Raw genomic sequence first — 25,713 nt, forward strand, 5'->3', positions numbered from 1 at the left:
TTTTTGTTGTCATTACAAAGAAATGAAATCCTTTTAATGGATAAATAACCAACAAAATAATCTGCAAAACAAACAAGCAAGCATTTAAAATATAATATGTACAAAACAGCAAAAAGAAAAAACAAAAGCCAGAGCCACTTACAGGGCTTGATGGAGTCTTTGGCCAGCCTGGGCTGCCAATGCTATCACTTTCATCTCCATGAAATGAGGAGATGCTAGCAGAACTTGGGGACATTGGGGAAGGGACTGGCAGGTTGCCTGGGGTTGGGGGCTGAGAAATACCCTGAGAGCTGTAGCTATCCTGTGGTAGAGGAATAAAAAAAAAGGACAAAGGCAGGGCAAACTTTATTAAAAATGAAAAAAATTACATCCAATTTAACAAATTGACAAATTTTTCTTTTAACTATTTAAATTATAAACAAACAGAGACACACACACATACAGAAAAACATACACATATAATATATAAGTATTAAAACAACATTAATAGATTTTGGAAAGTTTGCTGGATGCTTGGCTAAAGTCACTGTGCCCCCATGCTTCCTTCAAGCTAAATGGAGTGTCAAGCATGGGTTTCCCCTTATGAGATAAAGAGAGACAGACAGACAGACAGAAAAATAATTAAAGCTGTTCACCTTATTTTTATCAAATAAGGCAGGAAAGCAAAATATTAAATATGCTGCTGCTGAAACGGCCAAAACAGGAAGCCAAAACTGAAGATAGAGAAAAATGGCTGCAAGTATAAAGGTGGAGCTAAGACCTGTTGTTTCACCACCCAGCGGTCACACTGAATTCCCACACAAGATTTTGCTGAGGTCCCCCCACCCCTGCGAGTTAAATGCCATAAGAACTAGTAACTTTCAGATCCATACAATGAAGGGAAGGGAAGAAAAAACATTAAAAAAATAGATTGCACGTCAATGGAGAAGAGCATGCAGGATACAACAGAAAAGGGCAAGCTCAAATCAGAGAATGAAAGACAACAGAGCAGCGTTCTCTTGCGCCAGACAAACATTACATGCAGTGAGGGAAATACCTTTTTGCTCTCAGGCTGAGGAGGCCCTTCTTCTTTTCCATCTGGTTTGAGAGGAATGGACAATTTGGACTCTCCTGGAGTCATCATATCTGCAAGACCCATAGGTGCTAATCAAAAACAGGAGATACGGTTTAGCATGAAGGTCAGTTTCTTCCTCTCAAAAATCAGTGGGGCAACAATGTAGAAAATACCACCACTCCTTCTTTAAGGGAGGGCTAGACATACATTTAGAATTAAGTTTGAATTATGTGTTAGATGTCTACTGGAGGAAATGTTGTTGAATCAAAGCTTCAGCATAGCTGTTAAAACACATTTTAAGACCTTGGGTTTTTTTTGCAAATGATCATATGATTAACTACTGACAGCAGCATAATTCCAAGCTATTTTATGTCTACCATGCTATTGCTGAAAAGATACAATGAACTTCATTAGGCAAATCACAAATCCATGACATGTGGATTGGTAAGCAATGTTTAATTCTTTGATTTATGTTTGCAGGAACGAATATCTTTATCATTACTATGGTTTTCATTATGTATGCCAGCTTCAAATGAGGAATTCAGCCATGAACCGTGAGCACTGACGCTACTGAAGAGTTACTATGATTATTAGCATTAACAATGACTGGATTAGGTATACTTGTGACATATAAAATAGCACCCTGGAGCGTATCCACAGGCAAGGGAGATTTTTCTAGCCATCTGGTGCAACAAAACAAATGAAAGATTTGCTGCTCATGAGGGTGTTCTTCATAGTTTTCCACACAGCCACTGCTAGAAATGGTTCCTCCACATCTTCCTGTGAAATGTCACTGTTTATTGACTTAAGTGACTGTGATTGTTTACTTCGCAAGGGGAATGAAAAGCACAACACGCACTCTCTCCTTTCCTTAATGTCCCTTTCACCAATGCACAGATCTGTCCTACAGGCAGAGTTGTACTGTGAACCAAAATTATGGAGTCCCTCATGGGTCAAATCTATTTGCCATTCACTCAGATGCGGCTTTATTAGTAGACAATCAGAAGTGAGTATGATTCTTCCGTCAGCTCTTCCTACTAATAAAGGTCTGAATTGGCCCTTGTGGTATGTCACCTGAAGCACAATAAAATCCTTACGATTACACTGTAAAATATCACATAATATTTCTCTGAGCCTCTTTGTTACCAAATCCCAGACCTGCAACACCGTCAACTGAAGCCACATTTTTCACTTGTAAATTATTCTGTAGATCTGCTCCACAGCTGACATGGGCATTTCAGTTCTTTTCTTGTTTAGAAAAGTCAGCTGGGAGCACTACTGAATACTGATAATTCTTGCTCAAGTAACACTTATGCAGTCACTTTACAGAGGTGTGTCAAAGGAATGTTCAATTTCTTCCCAGTATTTTGAAGGTGTGAAAAACACAGTACAGAGTCACTATTTCACTTCTCCTGAATTATCCATCTCAAACTTGAAAGCAAAAAGAAGCATTTAGACTGAAAATACACGCTGGCTGAAATCCAGTAGTAAGTTACAACTAGAGTAGGCCCACTGAATCAGAGGAATTTGGTGAGTCAATTCCTCTTTAAATGCCATTGATTTAATGGGCCTACTCTATTTATGGCTTACTAACTTGATTTCAGCCAGTGTGCTTCCTTTCCCCCCTTACAAACGTGTGTGTTCATATACTACAAACAGTGGGAATGTTATGCTCCCTATTGTAAAACTCACTTAGGATTGATTATATATTATTTGCTTTTAACTTTACAGCTTATCAGATCATAAAAGTTCATACTAGGGGCAGCAATAGTTTTAGAATTGCCTCAGGTGCTCGTAGACATGCCTCAATATTCTAAACTATATTCTAAGCTGCACTGTCAAAATTATGAACTTATCTCATTATTTAGATTATGTGAGTCCCCTTCTCAGAGCTTTACCTTGGCTTCCAAAGCTGTATTTAGGAATGAGTGTAGCCCTTGGATTTTAAAGCTCTCTACAAGCTTGCTTAACACTCTTCTGATGTTTGTTACCTGTTACATCCCTGCCTATGACTTTTTTTCCTTCAGCTATACCACTACAACCATCCATCTTTCTACAATGTGTTTCTGCCATTCTTCTTGATATCTCCTGCATGTAATGTAAGTGAAAATACCTCCTTGAACATTAAGTGACATGCCATCTCTCTTGCTTTATTAATTCCAGCTTCAAATTCACATTTTTAAAGATACCACTGGCTTAAACTTGTGCAGTGTGACTCTAAACGTGTTTATTCAAGTTCCACTGAGCTCCCTGGGACTTAATTCCTAGTATTTTTCTTCAATATTACAGCCTTAAACTGCAATCCTATACCGGCTTGCCAACGTCAGCCCTATTTAACTGCATGTACCTTAATTTGAGTAGGTATCTACACTGCAATGATACTCGGTGTTCAGAACAGTAACCCAGTTTACGTTGGCTTCTTTCCTATTCTTCTCTCTCTCTCCTCTACCTCTGTTGTCTTTCTTATTGTCTCTTCTGGATTACAAGTGCTTGGGGAGTAATGTTTCTGAGTTATGTATCTTTCCAATGCTATGTATACACTTGGCACTATATGGGTGTAATACACACAAATAAGCAAGAGATGCTACAGTGACAAAATCAAATATAAAATATAGGCATACGTAAGCACTGTAAAGTTTTGCTATAACTACTAAATTTATTTATCTATTTTATTTATTTATTAGATTTCTACCCCGCCCCCCTAGACAGTGTCTACTCGAGGCAGCTTACTAAAGTCACACTCAAAATGTTATTGTTAGTTCAACTTCAATTTCTGTGAATTCACTGTAAAATCCAAAAAAGAAAAAAAACCCACCAAGGCTACATTAATCAACACAGTTGCAACATTATGTGAACAAGGAGAGGTCTATATGTTTCTAACTACAATAGCACACTGCCCTAATTACGCCAAATTTATTTTTGAAAAAAAAAGTGAAAGAAAAAAATAAAGGGTAAAAAAAGAGAGCGCAGAATACCATGGATATTATAAAAATAACAAGACTCTAGCCTGACCAGTTATGGGGTTGATTTGCTTTCTTGCAAAATGGTAATGCAACATTCTAGTCGGCAGCCAACATGTGGGAGAACAAGCCAAAGGGGAAGGGGGAGCTTTAAAAACACTTCACAGATTGCCCGCTACAAAATGATTATTGCAAATATTCATGTATTACTATGTTTTAGAAAATAATTAGCTTTAATTACAGGAGTGAGAGAACGAGCAAGACTCTGGCGAATAAGCTGGCAAGCTTTATGGTGCTAATTTGCTAGTCTCTCCAGCATCACTTCACTCCAGGTTCAGCTAACAACTCTGCTAAAAAAAAGCCTACCTAGCCATGTGCTGCAAGAGTTTATGGCTAACTATACACTCAACACGCATCCCTGAATTGCTAGAGGTTTTCCTGAGCGTATGTTTATAATATTGCTAGAATCCAAACAAGGTTTAAAAGATACCAAAATGTAGAAAGTACTTTCAGTCTAAATGACTTAAGAATGACAAGATGTTTTCTCAGATAACTGAAAAAAATGCTACAGGAACTGTTGAACATTCCAGCATTTTAAATGAATCTTAAATAATAATTAAGTAACTAAAGATGATACTGTACTGTATCTTGGGGTGGGGAAGTGCTAGCTCTCCAGATGTTTCAGCTACAGCTTTTAATAACTCTAGCTGTGATCAATGGCCAAGGGATTGTGGGAGCTGTAGTCTGAAACACCCTGAACACCAAAGGCTCCCCCATCTCTTTATAGAGATAATTGTGTGCTGTCAAGTTGATTTCACCTTATAGTGACCCTTTCCAGGGTTTTCTAGGTAGAGAATACTCAGAAGTGGTTTACCATTCCTTTCTTCTGGGGGCATCCTGGAACTATGCAGCCTGCCAAGGGACAAATAGGCTTGCTCTTCTCCCAAGAGGCATAGTGAGGAATCGAACTACCAACCTCTGGCTCTGCAGTCAGATCCCTAAACCACTAAGCTATCTAGCCAGCTGGCGGGACACATGCAATCATCCAAGAAATAATCCTGAGGAATTTGGGGCTAAGTAAGATGATTGTTCTGCTTGTGACTGGCATATTCCCCACTCGAATCAGACTGAGCTGCTGGCAGTCAGACTTGTTTGCCAATTTAGTAGTTGCAAATCTGTCTAAGGTTGCCACACAGATTTCCCCAAGACGTCTTGAGTAGCAATGTGCAGAACAATAGCTTGAGCTACTGGTGAATTATTCAGGGGGCCTGTTCAACAGATTTTCATAGGAGCAGTAAAACTGGGGTGGACATTTTTAATTAAGAAGTTGAATAATCAATTGTAATTTGAAAAAATAATAAGAGATGCTGGCCCTCTGAAAGGAACGTCTGTTACCTGCCTCAATCAACACAAGTGTGTGTAAAAAAGCCTTTCATGTGTGCTGCAGAGGCACATCTAAACACAGAACACCACCTGCATTATATTCCTCAGTACTAGCTTCTCACACTTACAGTGAGATCGAAACCACTATGTGATCTTCAGAGGTACCTGTATAGTTTCTAAATGGACAATAAAAAAACCTAGCTTTGGGAAATATTTGTAGATATTTTTATATCTTTTGCCAACATGTTGTTTTGTAAGTGTTCCCCACAAGAATACCTGTGACTGACTTGAAGTTAGTATCCTTTCACTCTCTAAACCTATGACAAACTAAAGGCATTATTATGACCCCTTTTCAAGTAGAAAAAGAATACCATTGTCCCAATTCTGGCAAATCAAGGTGCACATGTTCACACACACTTTTACTGCTATATGGCACTAAACAGCCTGTCCATGAAACACAGACCAAAGATACAAAAAATAAAAACGTAAAACAACAATGAAATCTGTGGCTGAAAAAGCACTGGAGTGTAAAGTGAATAGGTTCTAAGAACTTGCCCCAGGCTTTAGTATAAGACCTTGAAAGTGGGAATAATTTAAAAAAAAGAAAGAGCCTGAAACCCCCCCCACACACAAAAAAAATGGCCCAAGGTCCTAAATTACTATCCCACAGCAAACTCAGCATATGAAAAGGCAATGGTACTATAGGCAAGTGAGGCAAGTAGTCTTTTTCTTGTGCAGGCTTAGTTGTTAGGGTTAGGAGACAGTAAAATACCTGAGCCAAATTAATACAGTACATTGCTTTTTATTTTACTGCTCCCAAAAACATCTCAAACTACCCTAAAGGCATGGATCTGTATTCATGCTTTATGCACTACTCTGCATGATCTTCTGTTGACAAAAAGAGTGTCTCATCTATTTTGAGAATAATGAAAAATCTTTGAAAATTATTTATGGCTACCCCTTTCCAGAGTTTTGTATGTACAGAGTACCCAGAAGGATAGGATAGGAGTGGTTTACCATTTTCTTCTTCTGGGGGCACTCTGGGACTCTGCAGCATGCCCAAGGCTACACAGGCTGGCTATTTTATCTGGAAGGCAGAGTGGGAGACTGAACTCCAGCCACCACCCCAAAATGTAGAATTTTGCCTTCTCCAGGAGGCTCAGGTTTGTGTCTTACAACATTCTTGGTGGAATCTACCAGGAACTGTAAAACTATCCATGCATCAGTACATTGATTCTTCTTCCGTTCTCCTTTCCTTATACTGTACTGAGTTAGGCCACCAAATGAGCACTGTCCATTCTTTCAGCAGCACTTTCTCCACTTTTCTTTTTTCTACTTTCAAAGTAGTCCTTTCTAACAGTGGTCCTCTTGAGGCAGGACCTAACTGTGCTCCTGAGCCCTGCTATGTACAATCCTTTTAGCTAGAGATGCTGCAGGTTGAACTTAAGCATCTGTTTCACTACTACCTGAGCAGCTTAGCTTCACAACAACTGTCTGAGGTCATCTGACGGACTTCAAATTTTGGACTACATTCTGGATGTTGCTTAAAAACAAAACAAAATAAACAAATAAACAAAAAACACCCTGCCATGCAATGCACCAGTCTATTGGTCAACATCTTATAGCCTAGTTTTCTCTGTTCCAACTGACAAAAACTCAACATACTCTTAGGCAGATTTTTTTGTAAACTCTGCTGCCTCAAAGTTTGCTACTTTAATTTGATGGGGAATAGACTCAGAAGCTCCCACAAAGTTTCTAATGCATCTGTACAGCACTTCGGTAATGAAGATTCCTGATGTCTTTGTGCCCTTACACTTAACCATGATATTCAGATAGGTGAAATAAAAAACCCTACATGTGCAAAAAATTAGAGAATAGACTCTAGATGGATTTGGTATTGAAGCATGACTTAACTTTGTAAATAGAAAAAGGGAAGTTTGCTTATTGCTTTGTTCATCCTTAGAAACAAAATAATACATGTCAAGGTCCTTGTAGCCAAATATATATGAAAGGTCAAGATTTCGCATAGTGCTGACAGTAGAATATATCTGTAAAAGACTTTTAAGAATACTGTACAGGCATAGGTACAAATATGCTCACATCAGTAAGGCATAGCTCTTTCACTCTATAAAAAGTAATAAGCTAGTCCAAAATCTCTCTTTGATACACACAAGCAAGAGCTGTAGGGGAGGAAGACTCCTTTGTGTGAACCAAAGCTTTATTCACAGTTCTGAAATATAATTTCAAGAAGAATGGATATAATGGCACATTGAAGACATTGATAACTGAACAGTGGCAGAATGGTGTTCTGGGTCTCAAGACATCATCCTGCCATTTCTCTGTCATGCAAGGCTTCAGCATTCCATAATATTCATTCTTCCAAGCTATATGTCTACTGCCTCAACAGTGCAGGGGGCTGTTTCTTGCATAAAATCTCACTGTAAAGCCCAGCTTTAGGTTGTGATGGCAGAACAAGACACTGGGATATCTAAACTTGTGAATAAACCCAATAAAAAGATGGGCTCTGAAGTCTGAGTCATCATTCTGCTACTTACAGTAAATTGGTGCTCATCTTAACTAGCTTTTCTGGACACTGGCAGTCAATCTGTGCTTTGATTTCCTCCAGTTATACATATACTTGTGCACTGAAGAAATATATGGCTGCCTTGCTGAAAGATTGAGGATCACTGTGCACGCAACAGAACTATATACCTACCTAGCTGTCCAGAGACCAAAGGACTGCAGAAAATGCAGATGTGCTTCGGTTAAGACTAGAGATGGGGGTATTCGTATGCAAATATCCCTACACAGGTGGCGTTAACGAAGGTCCAGCCCCACGGGGCCGGACAGTCCACTCACCAATCTGCCGTGGGTGCAGATGGTGTGATTCTACCAATGGCTCCGCAGCGTGCGATCCACTCGCCACTCTTTGACCTCACAGCGAGGCTTGTCCTCCTGCCTCCCACCAGGAGTGGCGGAGCCATTGGTAGAATTGCCCCATCCACGTCTGCGGTGGATCAGTGAGTGGACCATCTGGCCCCATGGGGCTGGACTCTCATTAAGACGACCTGTGTTCATCTCTAGTTAAGACACAATTGTTTAATTAAACACGAGCAAAATTGCAAGGTCAAGCCTAATATGTAAGTAACAATAAATTGGCATAGCTTCTAGTATATGTGCACAGTTTCTAGTATATGTACATACCTTTCTTACCAATCAACCACAATCTCTGTATTTTGATATAGTTATTTTGATATCATGTATAAATACTTGCCATGTTGAATCTCTTTCTCTTACGTCTGATGAAGTGGACTTGTCCATGAAAGCTCACATTAAAAAAATAAAGTCTTTAAGGTGCCACTGAATTTTTTCCTTTTTTAACCTTAAAAAAAAAACACTTTTATCTATGAAGAGGCTAAGGTGTTAGTGGCTTTTGCCTTGGTGTCATGATACCTGATGAAAAATCTTATTATCTTTTGATATAGGTGTTTTTGGATGAGTTGAAAGGTAGTATCCTCCACACCTAGGGTATCTGAGAACACCTGGGGGTGCTGGGCCTAGTTCCTGTGCTGGATTGCCTCCAGCCCATCACTTGTATCATCAAGTCTGCCCTCACATATTCTGTTGAGGTGGCTGTCAAATGACCTTTCACCTAGAACAGCAGACAAGTTGTTTTTTTCTGCAGTTCCCTATGAGTGTATTTCTCTTTCCTTTTTTCCCACGGGGTATCTTCTGCCTGCTTATTTCTTATCAAAATATTATTGATTGTCATAACCATTAAGGGTGCCTGGAGGGCTAAGAGGGCAGTTCTGGGCTCCAATCAATTGAAGGCTACTATGGCTGCAGCATATCGGTTGATAGGCTGGCATTAGAGGTAAATTAGATCCAACTGGTCTCCCCTTTGGGGACATCTTTGGCTTCATCTCTGTCTGCCTACCACTGGAAGGATAATATGCTACCTTACAGAAGGATGTGTAGGGCAACTTTTTACTTAGCTGCTGCTGCTTAGAAGAACATCATGGCTTCCACAGGTTACTAAAACTGAGGCTGCTGAGGAGGGCTATGTGGCTGAGGCGAGAGAATACCTCAGGTTAACCATGCCAAGTCCTTGCCACGCAAACTGCGGACAAATGTGTTAGGTTCCCTCTTATTCCTTACTAGTGACGCTGAGGAAGGCTGCTGAGAGTGCCAGCTGCTAACCTACATGATATTCCAATTGTGTGGTACAGATGCTGTGTGTATGCTGCACAAGAGACCAATGCTCATAAGAAATTAATCAAAAAGCAGAAAAATAATAAAAAGTATCTTCAGCCAACCCTTTGCAGTTTAAACTATTATGGGAGGGGAAAAGTAGTGACAGGAACAGGTAAACACTCAAAGGGGAACAAAGACACTTTTAACAGAAAAACAAACAAACGAAAATGGCTACCTCTATGTTTATCCCTCAGTCATCAAATTCATGAAATACACAGCCTCCAGATATAGGGAGGGACCCAAATCTCCTTTCTGAACAACTGAACTTGCAATGCAGATTGAAATCACATGTCACTTGTACAGGCTGCTTCTGTAGCCTGCAACACCTCAGGTTAGTCTCACTAGATGTTATAAGCATGCTGATAAATGTAGGATTCAGATAAATGCCAAATAAATCTACTGACAGCAGCAAAACAATGATATGTTTTTAGATCACAGTTTACGACATATACTACTCCCAATAATTTCTGGTACCATGTGTAATATGCTGGTTTTCAATGCATATTTGAAGGACAGTATTTTTTTATCTCCCCTTCACAGATTGCTGCCTTGTCATGGCGAAGGGGCTTGAGTAATTCAGAGAAGCTATGGGCTATGCCGTGCAGGGCCACCCAAGACGGACAGGTCATAGTGGAGAGTTATGACTAAAAGCGATCCACCTGGAGCAGGAACTGGCAAGCCAATCCAGCATCTTTGCCAAGAAAACCCCATGAACAGAAACAAAAGGCTAAAAGATATGACGCTGGAAGATGGGCCCCTCAGGTCGGAAGGCGTCCAACATGCTACTGAGGCAGAGCAGAGGACAAGTACAAGTAGCTCCAGAGCTAATGAAGTGGCTGGGCCAAAGCCGAAAGGATGCTCAGCTGTGGACGTGCCTGGAAGTGAAAGGAAAGTCCAATGCTGCAAAGAAAAATACCGCATAGGAACCTGGAATGTAAGATCTATGAATGTTGGGAAGCTGGAAGTTGTCAAACAGGAGATGGCAAGAATAAACATTGACATCCTGGGTGTCAGTGAACTAAAAGGGACGGTATTGGGCGAATTCAATTTAGACGATTACCCTATATACTATTGTGGGCAAGAATCCCGTAGAAGAAATGAAGTAGCCCTCATAGTCAACAAAAGAGTAGGAAAAACTGTACTGGGATACAATCTCAAAAATGATAGAATGATTTCAATACAAATCCAAGGCAGACCTTTCAACATCACAGTAATCCAAGTTTAAGCACCAGCCACCGATGCTGAAGAGGCTGAAATTGACCAATTACATGAAGACTTGCAACACCTTCTAGAACTGAGAAAGATGTTCTTCTCATTATAGGGAATGGGGATGCTAAAGAAGGGAGTCAAGAGATAAAAGGAACAACAGGGAAGTTTGGCCTTGGAGTTCAAAATGAAGCAGGGCTAAGGCTAATAGAGTTTTGTCAAGAGAACAAGCTGGTCATCACAAACACTCTTTTCCAACAACACAAGAGGCGACTCTGCACATGGAAATCACCAGATGGGCAATACTGAAATCAGACTGATTATGTACTCTGCAGCCAAAGATGGAGAAGCTCTATACAGTCAGCAAAAACAAGACCTGGAGCTGATTGTAGTTCTGATCATCAGCTTCTATTAGCAAAACTCAAGCTTAAACTGAAGAAAGTAGGAAAAACCACTGGGCTAGTCAGGTATAATCTAAACCAAATCCCTTATGAATACACAGTGGAAGTGAAGAACAGATTTAAGGAACTAGATTTAGTGAAAAGAGTGCCTGAAGAACTATGGATGGAGGCTCGTAACACTGTACAGGAGACAACAACAAAAACCATCCCAAAGAAAAGGAAATGCAAGAAAGCAAAGTGGCTCTCCAATGGGGCCTTGCAAACAGCACAGAAGAGAAGGGAAACAAAATGCAAGGGAGATTACAGAAAGTTGAATGTTGACTTCCAAAGAATAGCAAGGAGAGACAAGAGGGCCTTCCTAAATGAACAGTACAAAGATACAGAGGAAAAGAATAGAAAGGGAAAAACCAGAGAGCTGTTCAAGAAAATTGGAGATATAAAAGGAACCTTTTGTGTAATGATGGACATGATAAAGGACAAAAGCAGAAGACATGAAGAAAAGGTGGCAAGAATACACAGAGGAATTATACCAGAAATATCTCGATGTCCCGGAGAACCCAGAGTGTGTCGTTGCTGACCTTGAGCTAGACATCCTGGAGAATGAAGTCAAGTGGGCCTTAGAAAGCGTGGTTAACAACAAGGTCAGTGGAGGTGATGGCTAAATCTTAACAGATGACACTATTAAAGTGCTATACTCAATATACCAGCAAGTTTGGAAAACTCAGCAGTGGCCAGAAGATTGGAAAAGATCAGTCTACATCCCAGTCCCAAAGAAGGGAAGTGCCAAAGAATGCTCCAACTATCATACAATTGCACTCATTTCACACACTAGCAAGGTTATGCTCAAAATCCTCCAAGGTAGGCTTCAGCAGTATGTGGTCCGAGAACTCCCAGAAGTACAGGCTGGAGTTCGAAGGGGCAGAGGAAATAGAGACCAAATTGCTAACATGTGTGGGATTATGGAGAAAGCCAGAGAATAGAAATGGGAGTGCCTGACCACCTTATCTATCCCCTGAGAAATCTATATGTGGGACAGGAAGCAACAGTTAGAATTGGATATGGAACAAGTGACTGGTTCAAAATTGGGAAAGGAGTACAGCAAGGCTGTATTTTGTCCCCTTGCTTATTTAACTTACATGCAGAATACATCATGTGAAAGGCTGGACTGGATGAATCCCAAGATGGAATTAAGATTGCCGGAAGAAATATCAAGAACCTCAGATATGCAGATGATATCACTTTGATGGCATAAAGTGAGGAGGAATTAAAGAACCTCTTAATGAGGGTGAAAGAGGAGAGCACAAAAATGGTCTGAAGCTCAACATAAAAAAAAAAAAAAACCTAAGATCACAGCCAGCGGTCCCATCACCTCCTGGCAAATAGAAGGGAAAGATATGGAGGCAGTGACAGATTTTTACCTTCTTGGGCTCCCTGATCACTGCATATGGTGACAGCAGCCACGAAATTAAAAGACGCCTGCTTCTTGGGAGGAAAGCGATGACAGACCTTGACAGCATCTTAAAAAGCAGAGACATCACCTTGCCGACAAAGGTCTGCATAGTCAAAGCTATGGCTTTTCCACTAGCGATGTATGGAAGTGAGAGCTGGACCATAAAGAAGGTTGACCACCAAAGAATTGATGCCATTGAATTGTGGTGCTGGAGGAGATTCTTGAAAGTCCCCTGGACTGCAAGGAGAACAAACCTACCCGTTCTGAAGGAAATCAACCCTGGGTGCTCACTGGAAGGACAGATCCTGAAGCTGAGGCTCCAAAACTTTGGCTATCTCATGAGAAAAGAAGACTCCCTGGAAAAGCCCCTGATGTTGGGAAAGTGTGAAGGCAGGAGGAGAAGGGGACGACAGAGGACGAGATGGATGTACAGTGACATCGAAGCTACGAACATGAATTTGACCTGACTCCGGGAGGCAGTGGAAGACAGGAGGGCCTGATGTGCTCTGGTCCATGGGGTCACGAAGAGTCAGACACGACTTAACAACTAAATAACATTTTTTAAATCTACATGTCTCCGGCTATAGCAACATCATAGGCCCTTTCTAATTCATGGGATATTTTTAACTGACACTTATTCAACTTTTGGCTTAAGATAAAATATGCTGTATATTAGAAGATAATGTGATGATTAGATTCCAAGATGTCCTGTGAAATTGTTTAATTATTCCACTTAGGTTTAGTTTGAGGAGCATCTTGACCAAAAAAGTACTCTGGGCTTCTAGAAAGTACCATCTTAATATATATTCTTTCTTATATCCAAATTTGTAGGCGAAACTTGAAGACAGCACCAATTACTGTACACATTTCACACTGGGCTGCTTTGTCTATAATGCTAAACCATAGTCCAGCACTGTTAGTTATCAGTTACATTTTCATCCTGCCCATCCCCCAGATAAGTTCAAGTCCATTTATGTGGCCCTCCTCCTCACCATTTGCAGCACAGCAACCCTCACAAACTGGTGGAGTTGGAAGGAGCCCTGATAATTATTTAGTCCAACCACATTTGACTGCAGAAATCCACAGCTAAAGCATTCCTGGCAGATGGTAATCTAGTCTCCTATAAAAACCTCCAATGAAGGAGAACCCATCACATTCTGAGGTACTCCAATCCATCATCAAACAGCTCTTGCAGTCAGGAAGTTCTTCCTAGTATTTATTTATTTAATTTACAATATTTTTAGCCGCACCATTTCTAGTGGCTTCTGGGCAGCGTACAACAATATTAAAACTTAAAAACATTAAAAACATTAAAATAGACAATATAAAATATCCTATATCAAAACAATTCTTAAAACATTAATATTAATAAGTCTTGCTGCTCCTATGGCCAGCTAGAGAATACTCTTTAATTAAAATGCTGGCTAAACAGAAAGGTCTTTGCCTGGCGCCGAAAAGCCAAAAGTGCTGGAGCCAGGCGGATCTCTATAGGGAGGGCATTCCAAAGTTGGGGGGAACAGCCGAGAAGGCCCTATTTCCACATGCCACCCCCCTCACCTCCTTCAGGGATGGCACCTTCAGAAGGGCCTCCTGGCCTGATCTTAGAGGACGGGCAGGCTCATATGGAAGAAGGCGGTCCTTTACATAACCAGGTCCTAAGCTGTTTAGGGCTTTATATGTCAGAGTAAGCACTTTGAATTGGGCCCGAGCAGCAACCGGCAGCCAGTGTAAATTTTTCAGAACTGGCGTGATATGAGTCTGTATGGCGGCACCACTTACCAGCCGCGCAGCCCGGTTCTGTGCCAGTTGCAGTCGCCGGACCGTCTTCAAAGGCTGCCCCACGTATAGCACGTTTAGTTGGGATCTCTTTTATTACTGTGTTTCCCCCACAACAAGACAGGGTCTTAATTTTTGCTCCAAAATGCATTAAGGCTTATTTTCAGGGTATGTTTTATTTTACAGTCATGTCATTTCCTGGTTGCTGCACAATGAGGCACAATGGTGGAGGGTGGGGTTTCACTTAACTGGGGCTTATTTTTGGGGTAGGGCTTATATTACGAGCATCCTGAAAAATCATACTAGGGCTTATTTTCAGATTAGGTCTTATTTTCGGGGAAACGGGGTATAATTTGAATTTACTGGCTTGGGTCCTACTCTAGAGCAGCAAGAAAAGGAGTTTGTTCTGTTTTTCATGTGGTACCTCCTCAGTGGGACACAATTATTTATATCACTTCAGACACCTGAATTATTATACTACCTCCCAGTCTTCCTCAACTAAACATAACCGATTCCCTTCAGATATTCTCACTGGGTTTGATTTCCAGACCCTTTATCATCTTAGATATATTCCACTTTGTCCATATCCTTCCTAAAACTGAGTAAAGTAGCCATGCTGAGAAACAGCAACTGTCCAAGGTTATTGTGGGTTTTTTGGGCTCTTTGGCCATGTTCTGAAGGTTGTTCTTCCTAACGTTTCGTCAGTCTCTATGGCCGGAATCTTCAGAGGACAGGAGTAGCACTGGGCCAAAGAGCCCGAAAAACCCACAACAACCATTACATCCCGACCATGAAAGCTTTCGCAAATACACTGTCCAAAATTACATAATCAAATTCACTGCTTAGTGGAGACAAGAACGTTGATCTCCCAAGACTCAATCCAACATTCCAACCACTGTACCATAGTCTTTGAATGATCTGGGTGAAGTGCTGGGTTTGAGTACTCCTCCAATTAATCCCCCACATAGCTGTGAGAAGGATTTTGGAATAGTTTTGTTTCATTTTTGGTGAATTAAATAATCTACCTAAATGCTTCATGGCTCATTGGTAAGAAACTAACCAGAATTTGTATTCAACTATTGTAAGTACTGTAGTGATAAATCACAATTTAGTTATACATGAACCAGATGACTGTGTCATTTCTGAAAATGCAGATATAATACTTTATTTAAACACTTATTAAAAGATTATGAATACTCGCTAAATCTACAGAGAGAGAACATTCTCTCCCCAACGCAACAAATCAAAATAGATCGGTTAAGGAACAAAAACATTTCTTTGATTGTTGTTTGATGTCACTTGGATGCTGGCTGTTATTTAAAACAGATTATTATGTTATGGCACATTTTGGAGAAGTGCTGGCACATTTTGTTTAATGACCAATTTATCCCATACAACCATTACTTTAATCAGTCAGTTCTTGGCTAGGGCAAATGGCCATATAAATGATAAAAAATACTAATACTACATATATTATTAGATTTCTATACAGCAAGTTGAGGATTAATAAATACGTAAGCAAAAACCTCACAAGTGCATAAACCAAGCAAGCAAGCAAGAAAAGAAAAGCTCTGGTACATGGTTAAATTATTTAAGAAATCCAATATTTCGGAATGCATAACACAATAAAAATACTATGGCTACCCCATACAAAAGACTGCTAGGATAAATGGCTTTGCACTGAACAGATTTTCACTGTATGAAATAACGAATGGCTGAATTATCTGAACAAAAAAACCCCTCTGTGAATCTTCCTTTAAACTGGTTATTCCTTTGCAATACAATAAATCTTCTTAGGCAGGGCACTCTGCCATCTGTTTGTAGTTGGTTATTTTCAGAGCTCTGGGGGCCAGAGGAAAAGGGGCAAAAAATTACTGCTGCTAAACAGCAAGCCAGAATTTATAGTGCAGTTTCAATGCTCAAAAGTAATTTTATTTCAGCCAGACAGACAAAACACATAACCACATAACCCAAACACTGTATTACCTGGGACAACTCCGGTGGGGAGGGAAAGCAAGCTATTATCTAATGGCCTGTTCAACAGATTCCCCCCTCCCCCAACTGGAGCAAAAGTGTGCAGCACTGGCAAACAAATGGCCTCCTGCCTAGCACTAAGAGAAGCAATTTTATTTTTAAAAAAGCCATCTCTGATTAACGCTTTTTTATTCTTTTCCTTACACTTGCTGAAAACATAATATAAAACCAATATAAACAAGACAACTGTAAATGCCTCTGCTAAATTGTTTCTAGAAGATTAAAAAAGAGGCAGGCATGATGAAGCTCTAGTCTAGGACAATGTCAGCTTTCAGAAAAGAACTACGCAGGACTAACATTTGACATTCAAAAGGCTTGAAACATTTAAAGAGAAGCTGGGGTAGAGGCGCAAGGGATTCACAGAGATTTTATGATTTTTTAAAATGTATTTCATGGTGTTACAGACATATAAAGAGAGAGAAAGGGAGAGAAATCTTCTGGGGTTAAGGGTAGGGTTGGGAACACATGGATGTCCAGATATGGTTGAACATCAGTACCAGCCAGCATGGCTAAAGGTGATGAACGCTGGGAGTTGCAATCTGCCCCAAATCATTGGAGGTCCCCACATTTCCCCATCCTTTACGTATAGTTTTGTTATGATGGGCTTCAGTTTCAGCCTGCACACCCATGTTACTTAAGCAACTGGCCAACTGTGTGGAGTGTAAGGCTACAGCATTTTCATCAGATCTAAAATTTGGGGGGAATTAATGTAAGTAGAGAAGACAAAATCAGCTGGCTCCTGCATTATCCTTTCCAAGAGGGAATGCTTATATTCAAGCGCCCCCTGCCGGTTTTGGACCAAAGGAGAAGGCAAGTTACTCTTCCTCCAGCAGCCACATAGAGGCAGTCGTAGCTGAAAGGGGTTGAGGAATGAATGGCTCCTCAGTTAGACCTGATATGCACCCCTAAAAAGGAAAGAGGGGCCAAAACTGCTGCCCCAAACTGATCTGCAGGAAAGGGAAAGTAAGGCTTCAACTGCCCTGACAGTAGACCATTCTCCAGTCCTGAGGGTAGTAAAATCACTGATAAGGATGCAATTGTTGTTGTTGGCTTAGAAGGGAAAAAAGACTTTGAAACAAAAAAGAGGTAGAGGAAAGAAATCTATATCTATCAATTGTGGCTGTTCCTGTAAGAAGAATGAGCAAAGGTAAGCAAACCAAGGCAAGAAAAAGCAAAGGAAGAGATAAGCCTTCCAAACAATTTGCTGTACTTTTCTCCATTCTAAACCTGTCCGAGTGAGACGGAAGAGGGCACAAACGTGTGTGTGTGTGTGTGTGTGTGTGTGTGTGTGTGTGTGTGTGTGTGTGTGTGTGTGTGTGTGTGTGTCTATATATATATATATATATATATATATATATATATATATATATATATATGTTTTATGGAGTGAAATGCACTTTGTGAGTTCATACATAGGCACAGAAGTTACTGTCAAAGCACTCTGAAATCTAGCTTCAAGATTATGAAGGCTTAAAATGAAGCCTCCATATTCTTTAGTAATTTGGACTGCTACTTCAAAGGATGTTGGCATCGTACATATTTTTATTAACAGAAAAAAAATCAAGGCTACGGATATGACATATTGCTTTACACCACTATTTATTATGTTCCTGACAGATTTCTTCTTTCTTTCTCAAATGTGCATACACATGTGCACGCACACAAATGCGTGTGTGGCATTTATTATGATTTATTGTCATCTGCAGTAATTATTTTTGGAAATAATTTGTTCCCAGAAACCCAATTAGGGTATGATTCAATTTCCATTGCCCGCCCTCCCAGAAATTCACACACTTATTCCCAACAACTCAAGATAATCTAACTATCATGCAAATATGTATCATGAGATATCCAAGAATGATAAATTTTGAGGAAAATTTATGGATGGAACAACATTTTTTGCTATGGAATATAAATCTGAGTATTTTAAAAAAGAATTTAAATCCAAGATGGGCAATATGCAGCTTCCATAATACTCCTGGAACCCTCAGTCTTTAAGACCCTCCAAATTTACAATTCGTTTTAAAAAAATGGGGAGTCCCACTATGCCTTTTGAAAGATGTGGGGAGCAATTCTGCCATGTTTTGAAGGCCTCCAGTACCTCTCAAATAAAAATAAATACATAAATAATATGTGGCTATGACGGTGCTTTTTCTGTAAAAAGGCCTCTTTCTAGTCACCCTTGTTTTATTTACAAAATCCCACTGCAGCAACTTTTACGGTATATATCCACTGCACTACTTTAAGGGGGGGGGGAGGCAGAAAAACTAGGCTTTTTGGCCCCCTCCCTTCCATCTTTAGCACCATATTTTGGGAATGTAGCTGTCAGGTTGCCAGAAAATCTAAAAAACTGTCCGTGGCCTTGACATATTTGCCCACCCTGATTCAAACAATCCCACACAGAAACAGATACACAGTCTTGGTACTTCTACAAGAAGAAGAAAATAAATACTGTAAGTGCAAAAGGAACTTTTGATAATGTTATAGGACATACAGTGGGGTCTTGACTTGAGAACTTAATCCGTATTGGAAGGCGGTTCTCAAGTCAAAAAGTCTGTAGGTCAAGTCTCCATTGACCTACAGTGCATTGAAAACCGATTAATCCCGTAACAGGCCGTTTTTGTTCCATTTTGGTTTTTTTCTGGTCTGTAAGTCAGTTCTCAGGCTGCAAGTCAAACCTAAATTTTGCGGCCAGAGAAGTCTGTAACTCAAAAAGTCTGTAAGTCAAGCCGTCTGTAAGTCAAGGGTCCACTGTATCCATTTTTTTTGTCAATGCAAAGTGACAAATATAAGAAATAGAACTTTCAGAAGGTAGTACTTCATTCTGAATGTCCAAAAACAGTCAGTGACGTTGGGGACTTCTCTGGCTGTGTTCCCAATCTGAGAAACTGTCAATTATTTTCATCTAAAAATAGTGCTTAATTGCAATCATACTAGATGCACAAACCTTGCTACATTATAAGGAAAAGTTAACTTCCTTTCAGTCCAGCCAGCTATTAAAACATGCCACATTCATATTTTCATGAAATGACTGAATAAGATCTAAATATGTAACACAAATTCATAAAGGATTTGACACAATAATTGGAAACTCTTGAACTCTCACAGTGCTACTACAAGGTAAAGAACCTGTTATGAAGCCACCAGGGAAAAAGCCTCTCCACCATGTGAGGATCTGTAGCTTCCAAAATGTAGTTGCTCCTAAAAGGTTACCAACGATTACCTGTGGAACTGTTCACCATGTTAGGTGCCATGCTGTAAGGAGGAACTTGAGGATTCATCAGGCTTGAGTTGCTGTTCATTGGTTGGCTGTAGGGAGAGCTGGATCCCATAATGCTGCTCTGATTGACGACAGGAAAACTGCCTTGCCTAAGTGAAGAGAAAGCACACACACGTGCACAAGCTCTTATTATGTTTCTTACGGCACAGGACATTTTGGTTAGTCACAGAATTCATACTTCAGCATTCACAAACCCTAAAGAAGACTCAGTCAGTTAGTCTCTGCCTGCAAGGGGAGGGGAGTTACTTGGTGGTAACTTATTACGGAATTAGTATTTAACTCATTTTTTCAGGGTTGCTCTAAGGGGTTCAAGCTATAATCATGCAGAACTCTGACCGAAATCTATGTTAATTTAAAATGGATATGGGCGTACGTTATTTAAAGAAAGTTGAAAGTGTTGCATGGTCAACGTGTACGAAGTGACAGAGGCACAGAACACCGAAAGGAGTGCTTGCTGTAGGTATTGCAAGAAAACTTTGAGTAACTTAGCTCCCCGAAGACATTCTTTTGACTCCACTTTGCCTACCAAACTATAGAAATAAGCCCCCAAACAAAACAATGTCAAACAAAATTAAGAAACAAACTCCCTCAAAGAAAAAAATAGCAAAGAAAGGAGGTAGATACACTAATAGAGTACATAACTTTAAGTAAGCAGTTTAAGATTTATGTTTCTCAAGATTTTCAAAAAAGCATTCTAGGTTACAGAGAATACAACTGACATCCTCACTCTAGCTGTACTATACGGATTCTTGCTGACTCAATGACAGGTTCTTCTGATGTAGTTTGAACACAGCTTTTGACTGAGATCAAATGAATACAGCTCCCAACTCTCTCTCTCTCTCTCTCTCCTTCTCTGTGTTGTAATGGAAGTAGCCTCTGGCACAAGGAAACTATGATAAATAGCCAATCTCTGGTCAGAAGTGATCAGAGGATACAGCAGCACTCACAGATGCACCGATTTTCTGTTCCTCTAAAGATATATTTTATTCTAACTACGCAAGTCCCTAGCCATTCCCAAATATTTGAGCAGTCTTTTGTGAGAAGAGGAGCATCAATGGCCCAGTTTTCAGTAACAGGATGTCAGTCTTTCCAAGAGTGTGTCTTAAATTGGTGAAAACATCCTGTTCTGGATGTTCAGAAGAACTGCATTTGGAATGAATTAAACTGAACTAAATCCTGTAATGGACAGAAATATTTTGTTGACTAAATCAAATGGTGTCCCTTCCTGTAGAAATCAAGGTGCACAGTACTTGAAAACAGCCCATTTATTTTGTAACAGTACATCCCACCAGCCCGTCCTCACCCAAACCGAACAAAACAAAAAACACAATAACAAATAACTAACAGTTTGCTGCCATCTTATGACATATAATATTTGCTGCTTCAGGTGGTTGTCTCACTCTCCCTAACAAACACTAAGGCTGGCTTTGACCTCAGTGCCCAATGTTATTTTACTGCATTGTGATCTCTGCAAGATAACATAGCTTTGAGAGATAGCTGATCTTCAAGAACACAGGCACTTACCACTGCATTATTAATTATAACGAGTACAGCAAAGCATGTGTATAACTGACAAAACAAATAACCTCCTTTGCACTCCATGGTTGGAATCTAGATACACTTAACCCCAACAGTGCTTCGTCTTCTATGAAAATACAGGTGCTGTAGTGAGGAGGAAATCTTATTTGTAAGCAGAAATATACTGTACTGTCAAACACAATGCACCTTTTGTTGCAATTTGATGTCCAGTATTATTTTGGAAAAATATTTTTATAGCAATTTTAATGTATGAAAAGGGCAAACTAGTCAACACTAATTACTTTCTCCTTAATATTTTGTGAAATTCTTAAAAGAAGTAAATAATGTATGGCATTAACATTGTCTTTTGTTCAAAGTCAGTTTTGTCCTTTGCTCTGTAGAAGACAAACCTTTCTCCATTTCTGTTAACAGACTAAGAAGTTCCTTTGATATGAAGGAGACAACTGATAGACAGTGTCATTCCCCTTATTAAACTTGTGATGATGTGTGGAAGAATATTTAAAATGCACAGTCATGTAATTCTCTAAAATGACAACAAGGGGAAAAATCAGTAAGGCTGTGTAACTACTTGAAAGGTTTTAGTAAAATCAGCCTTTTTAATGTAAATATTATACCTTTCAAAAGTATTCTGAAAATATGGTCAAAACTGCTGTGCAGCACATATCTAGGAAGTAAAACCTCTTGTACCCTGCACAACAGCGGCCTTTTTCTGCATTAAAATGTTTTATTTATATATACAGAATAAAAAGTCCAGTAGAAGAAGTCTATATAGTCCAGTAGAAGAAGCAAAACCATATAGAAAAAATTATTTGAAAATTATTATTGTCAGCATTTGTAAAATGTCTCTTGGATAAACTCATAGAATACTAATGTAATGGGATTCTTCAGACATAACATCAAACCACAGAATGAATAAACCACAATTCAACTATCTGGACAACTATGGTAAATAGCATACAGCCATGCCACCTTAGCAGGCTGAATACAGAAAACCTCTTCTGATTCTGGAAGCTAAGCAGAATCAGGCCTAATTAGTACTTGGTTGTGAGACCACCAAGGGAAAACCAGGGACTTGACTTGGCCTAGCAAAGAATCCTACCTGAAACTCTGGAGAGTCCCTACTAGTCAGAGTCAATAGTACTGAGATAAACAGACAATCGTCTGACTCAGTACGAGGCAGCTTCCTGTGTTACTAACAGTTTGCTGAAAACTAGCACTGGAACGTATTAATGACTACAAGTGAAGTTGGAATTCTAATCTGACCAGTCCCTTTCTAAATATCTCCTCCTAGTATGCAGCAATTGGCTTTGATCAATATTCATTTCCCCAAGATAATGGGAAGACCTTCCATTAGTCTGCTACCATAAAAAGTTAAGAGGGTCTCTTTTCGGTATGAAATGTTCTAACTATGACTATTTAATATTGGCATTCCCTTCCCCCTCGGACCACTTGCTCCTCTATGGCTTTCTATGTAGGGACAAAGTCTACTTACCTGGTGGTCTTATTTTGTTTAATAAGAGGATGGAAGTACATGTTAAAGAAAGAGGATCCAAAGGTAGATTATCTACACACAGTCTCACATGTAGTTTCTCTAGTGAAAAACTACAGCTTCATGCAATATTTAACAGGACTATGAAACAGTTATTCTGAAATTGGCCATGAAAGTAATTTTGTCAAAGGTCCTACACCTGGCTTGGATGGCTCACCACCTTTAAATGAGCACTAAACAGATTTTAAAAATGTACTGTATAAAAAATTCAACCTAAATTACATCAGTGAATCCTACAGCACCTTTAACTTTAAACAAAACAAAACAAAAGAATGATGACACAAACCATGAAAAATTAAATATGTTAGTATTTCCATGTGCACAGAAAGCTCTTAAGTGATGTATTTTCTCCTGGATAAGTTATAAAAGTAATGAAGTTATGCAGTTATTTTGCTGCAACAGACTAAGAACTGCCAAAGTTACAATGTGAAAGAAACAGAAGATGGAGGAGGACACCTGTACTACAGGTTTCCATCAGACTAGAACACATTTTTCGTAAGACTTACTGGCATGGTTGGAGAATGATTTATGGCAGAGATGGGCAATCACAACATTTAAAATGTTGTTGGACTGCAATTCCATGAATCCATTACCACTGTTAGTAGTTGGTGGTTCAACATCACCTAGAGGCTTCCGTTGCTCACTTTTGTCTATAGTATCATAATATAACAAAAAGCAGCAATCCGTTTCTCTGAAACGTATAGTTTGAGACACTGTATAACTACAATGCAAAATTAATCTTACTTTTATGTCTTATCTAAAAGAAAATATATCACTGAAGGAGCCACAGGTGTCTTGGTAACAGTGATGTGCTTTGTACAGGACTGCCTCTGAAACTGTTTGGAAACTTCAGCTGGCTCAGAATGCTGTAGCCAGGCTGATACAGAGGTGCCAACAGGTGGTATGCACTCTTTCAATTTTGCTTTATTTTCACAACAGCTCTATAAGTAAGATGAGAGTTTATGCCTGATCGAAGAACACTGAATAAACTTCAAGGGTGGGGCACAAAGAAGAATGGGTAGGCTTGAACACAGCTTGTCCAGAGTAACTAGAATGATTACATTACATTGGTTTTCTTCTACATTATCTGGGACATTGGTCACCTATCTCATTCAGAAACAACTACATAAGCTATCTTTCACAACAGGCAGATACATCCCCCACTGAACTCAAGGAAGCCTTACCAGATGCAAACATGTCACACAGGCCTACTCCACCTGTACTCATGTGACTAGCAACTCCTGGGAGTACAGAACAAGGCCAGTCTTTCCTTCTGGTAGCTGTTTATGACAGCTCTTTGAAGAGCAATATTACTACTTGTCTAGCACTAATAGAAAGCCAAATCTACTATTACCCCAACACACACAACCTTTTGGTATTTACAGAGATAGAGGCAAAGGAAGAAAACAAACCCTAATACTGGTATGCAGGAAAGGCCAGGAAGAATGGCAGGGAATTTCAGTATGTTTGGGACATGCCTGAGCATTCCAGATCAGATAAAATAAAACTGAGTCCAACAATTTTAGATCAAAAGGTCAGATGTGAAATGGAAATTGGTCACAGGCACTTGGGCACCAGAGTTTAAGGAAAGAAGTGACAAGCTGCGCAGTAGGGTGTGGCCAGCAGTAGGACACAGTATGAAGTAGATGAAATTGTATGGAAAAGTGCCCGATGATGGCAAATTAAAGTAGGATGTGGCAGAAAATCTCTACATTTCAATATTTTGTCAAAAGCTCTAAAATATTTAAGGATTCCCTACGAGTATCTAATAACAAAGCATTTTAGAGTAGGTGTCAACTATTTTAGAGTAGGTATCAACTGGAAGGACAGATCCTGAAGCTGAGGCTCCAATACTTTCACCATCTCATGAGAAGAGAAGACTCCCTGGAAAAGACCCTGATGTTGGGCAAGAGGAGAAGGGAACAACAGAGGAAGAGATGGTTGGACAGCGTCATTGAAGCTACCAACATGAATTTGACCCAACTTCGGGAGGCAGTGGAAGAAAGGAGAGGTCTGGTCCACAGGGTGCTGTGGTCCATGGGGTCACGAAGAGTCGGACACGACTTAACGACTAAACAACAACAATCAACTATTTTGTTCTCCCATCTATCTTCAGCACCCATAATTCTGCCCTCAACAGATGCACCTCAACTAGTAACAAAAAACTCTCACCCTTATCTAAATGCAGATAGTGCTGCCAAATCATTTCTACAAAATATCGCAACTCTTATGTAATACAACTGATGGATGATAACCTATGAAATGACGGAGATCTACAATGAGTTCTATGGATCTGTTGTAGGATGCAACTTCTAGTGCTAAATAACTAAACTGTCCTATGGTAGTCAGTGAGAGGCAGCCTCCAGGATGGAGAGCATAGAGGAATTTTATCTTTTCTTTCTGACTGCATGTTGCTCTTGGTTTGAGCAGAATGATAACTGAATGTGACAAACTGTGCTACATCTGTTCTACAGTATGAAGCAGAGTCCATTAAACACTGAGCTGAGATCACCAGAATCATTCTGATTAACCTCCAGGCTGCTAAACACCAATAAATATGCTACACAGCAACCACTAAATGTATTTATATATGCTTAAGGTCATAGCATCATTTGCTGGTTACTGGAGTTAAGTGAAAAAGAACAAGGAGGAAAGAAAATATGCTTCTGTCACTGCTGTTTTCACTGAAGGGCCATTTGAGCCTACTATTTCTGAATGGTTTAACTTGAAAACACACTTTCAGTTTGTCCCCTGCAACTTAAAACTCTCTGTGTGAGACTAAATAAAGATTAGTTGTTGAGGTGTTCAAAACCAGTTTCTAAACCTG

At 39.8% G+C, this 25,713-nt stretch overlaps 1 protein-coding gene across 7 annotated transcripts in view; it reads right to left on the reverse strand.

Moving 5' to 3' along the window:
* ARID1B (AT-rich interaction domain 1B) overlaps positions 1-25,713 on the reverse strand; it is a 475,555-nt gene that overhangs the window by 52,145 nt on the left and 397,697 nt on the right. For 4 of the 7 annotated variants that reach the window (XM_072994953.2, XM_072994947.2, XM_072994930.2 and 1 more), the window contains 3 exons: positions 19,742-19,887; positions 1,037-1,143; positions 143-301 (listed from right to left, as the gene is read on the reverse strand). In XM_072994953.2, the coding sequence (XP_072851054.2) occupies positions 143-301; positions 1,037-1,143; positions 19,742-19,887 (412 nt within the window). The remainder of the gene's footprint in view (positions 1-142; positions 302-1,036; positions 1,144-19,741; positions 19,888-25,713) is intronic. The other 3 variants (XM_072994937.2, XM_072994944.2, XM_072994941.2) reach the window with 3 other exon arrangements.

Source organism: Pogona vitticeps, chromosome 1 (genome assembly GCF_051106095.1).
Source record: "Pogona vitticeps strain Pit_001003342236 chromosome 1, PviZW2.1, whole genome shotgun sequence".
Lineage (NCBI taxonomy): Eukaryota > Metazoa > Chordata > Lepidosauria > Squamata > Agamidae > Pogona > Pogona vitticeps.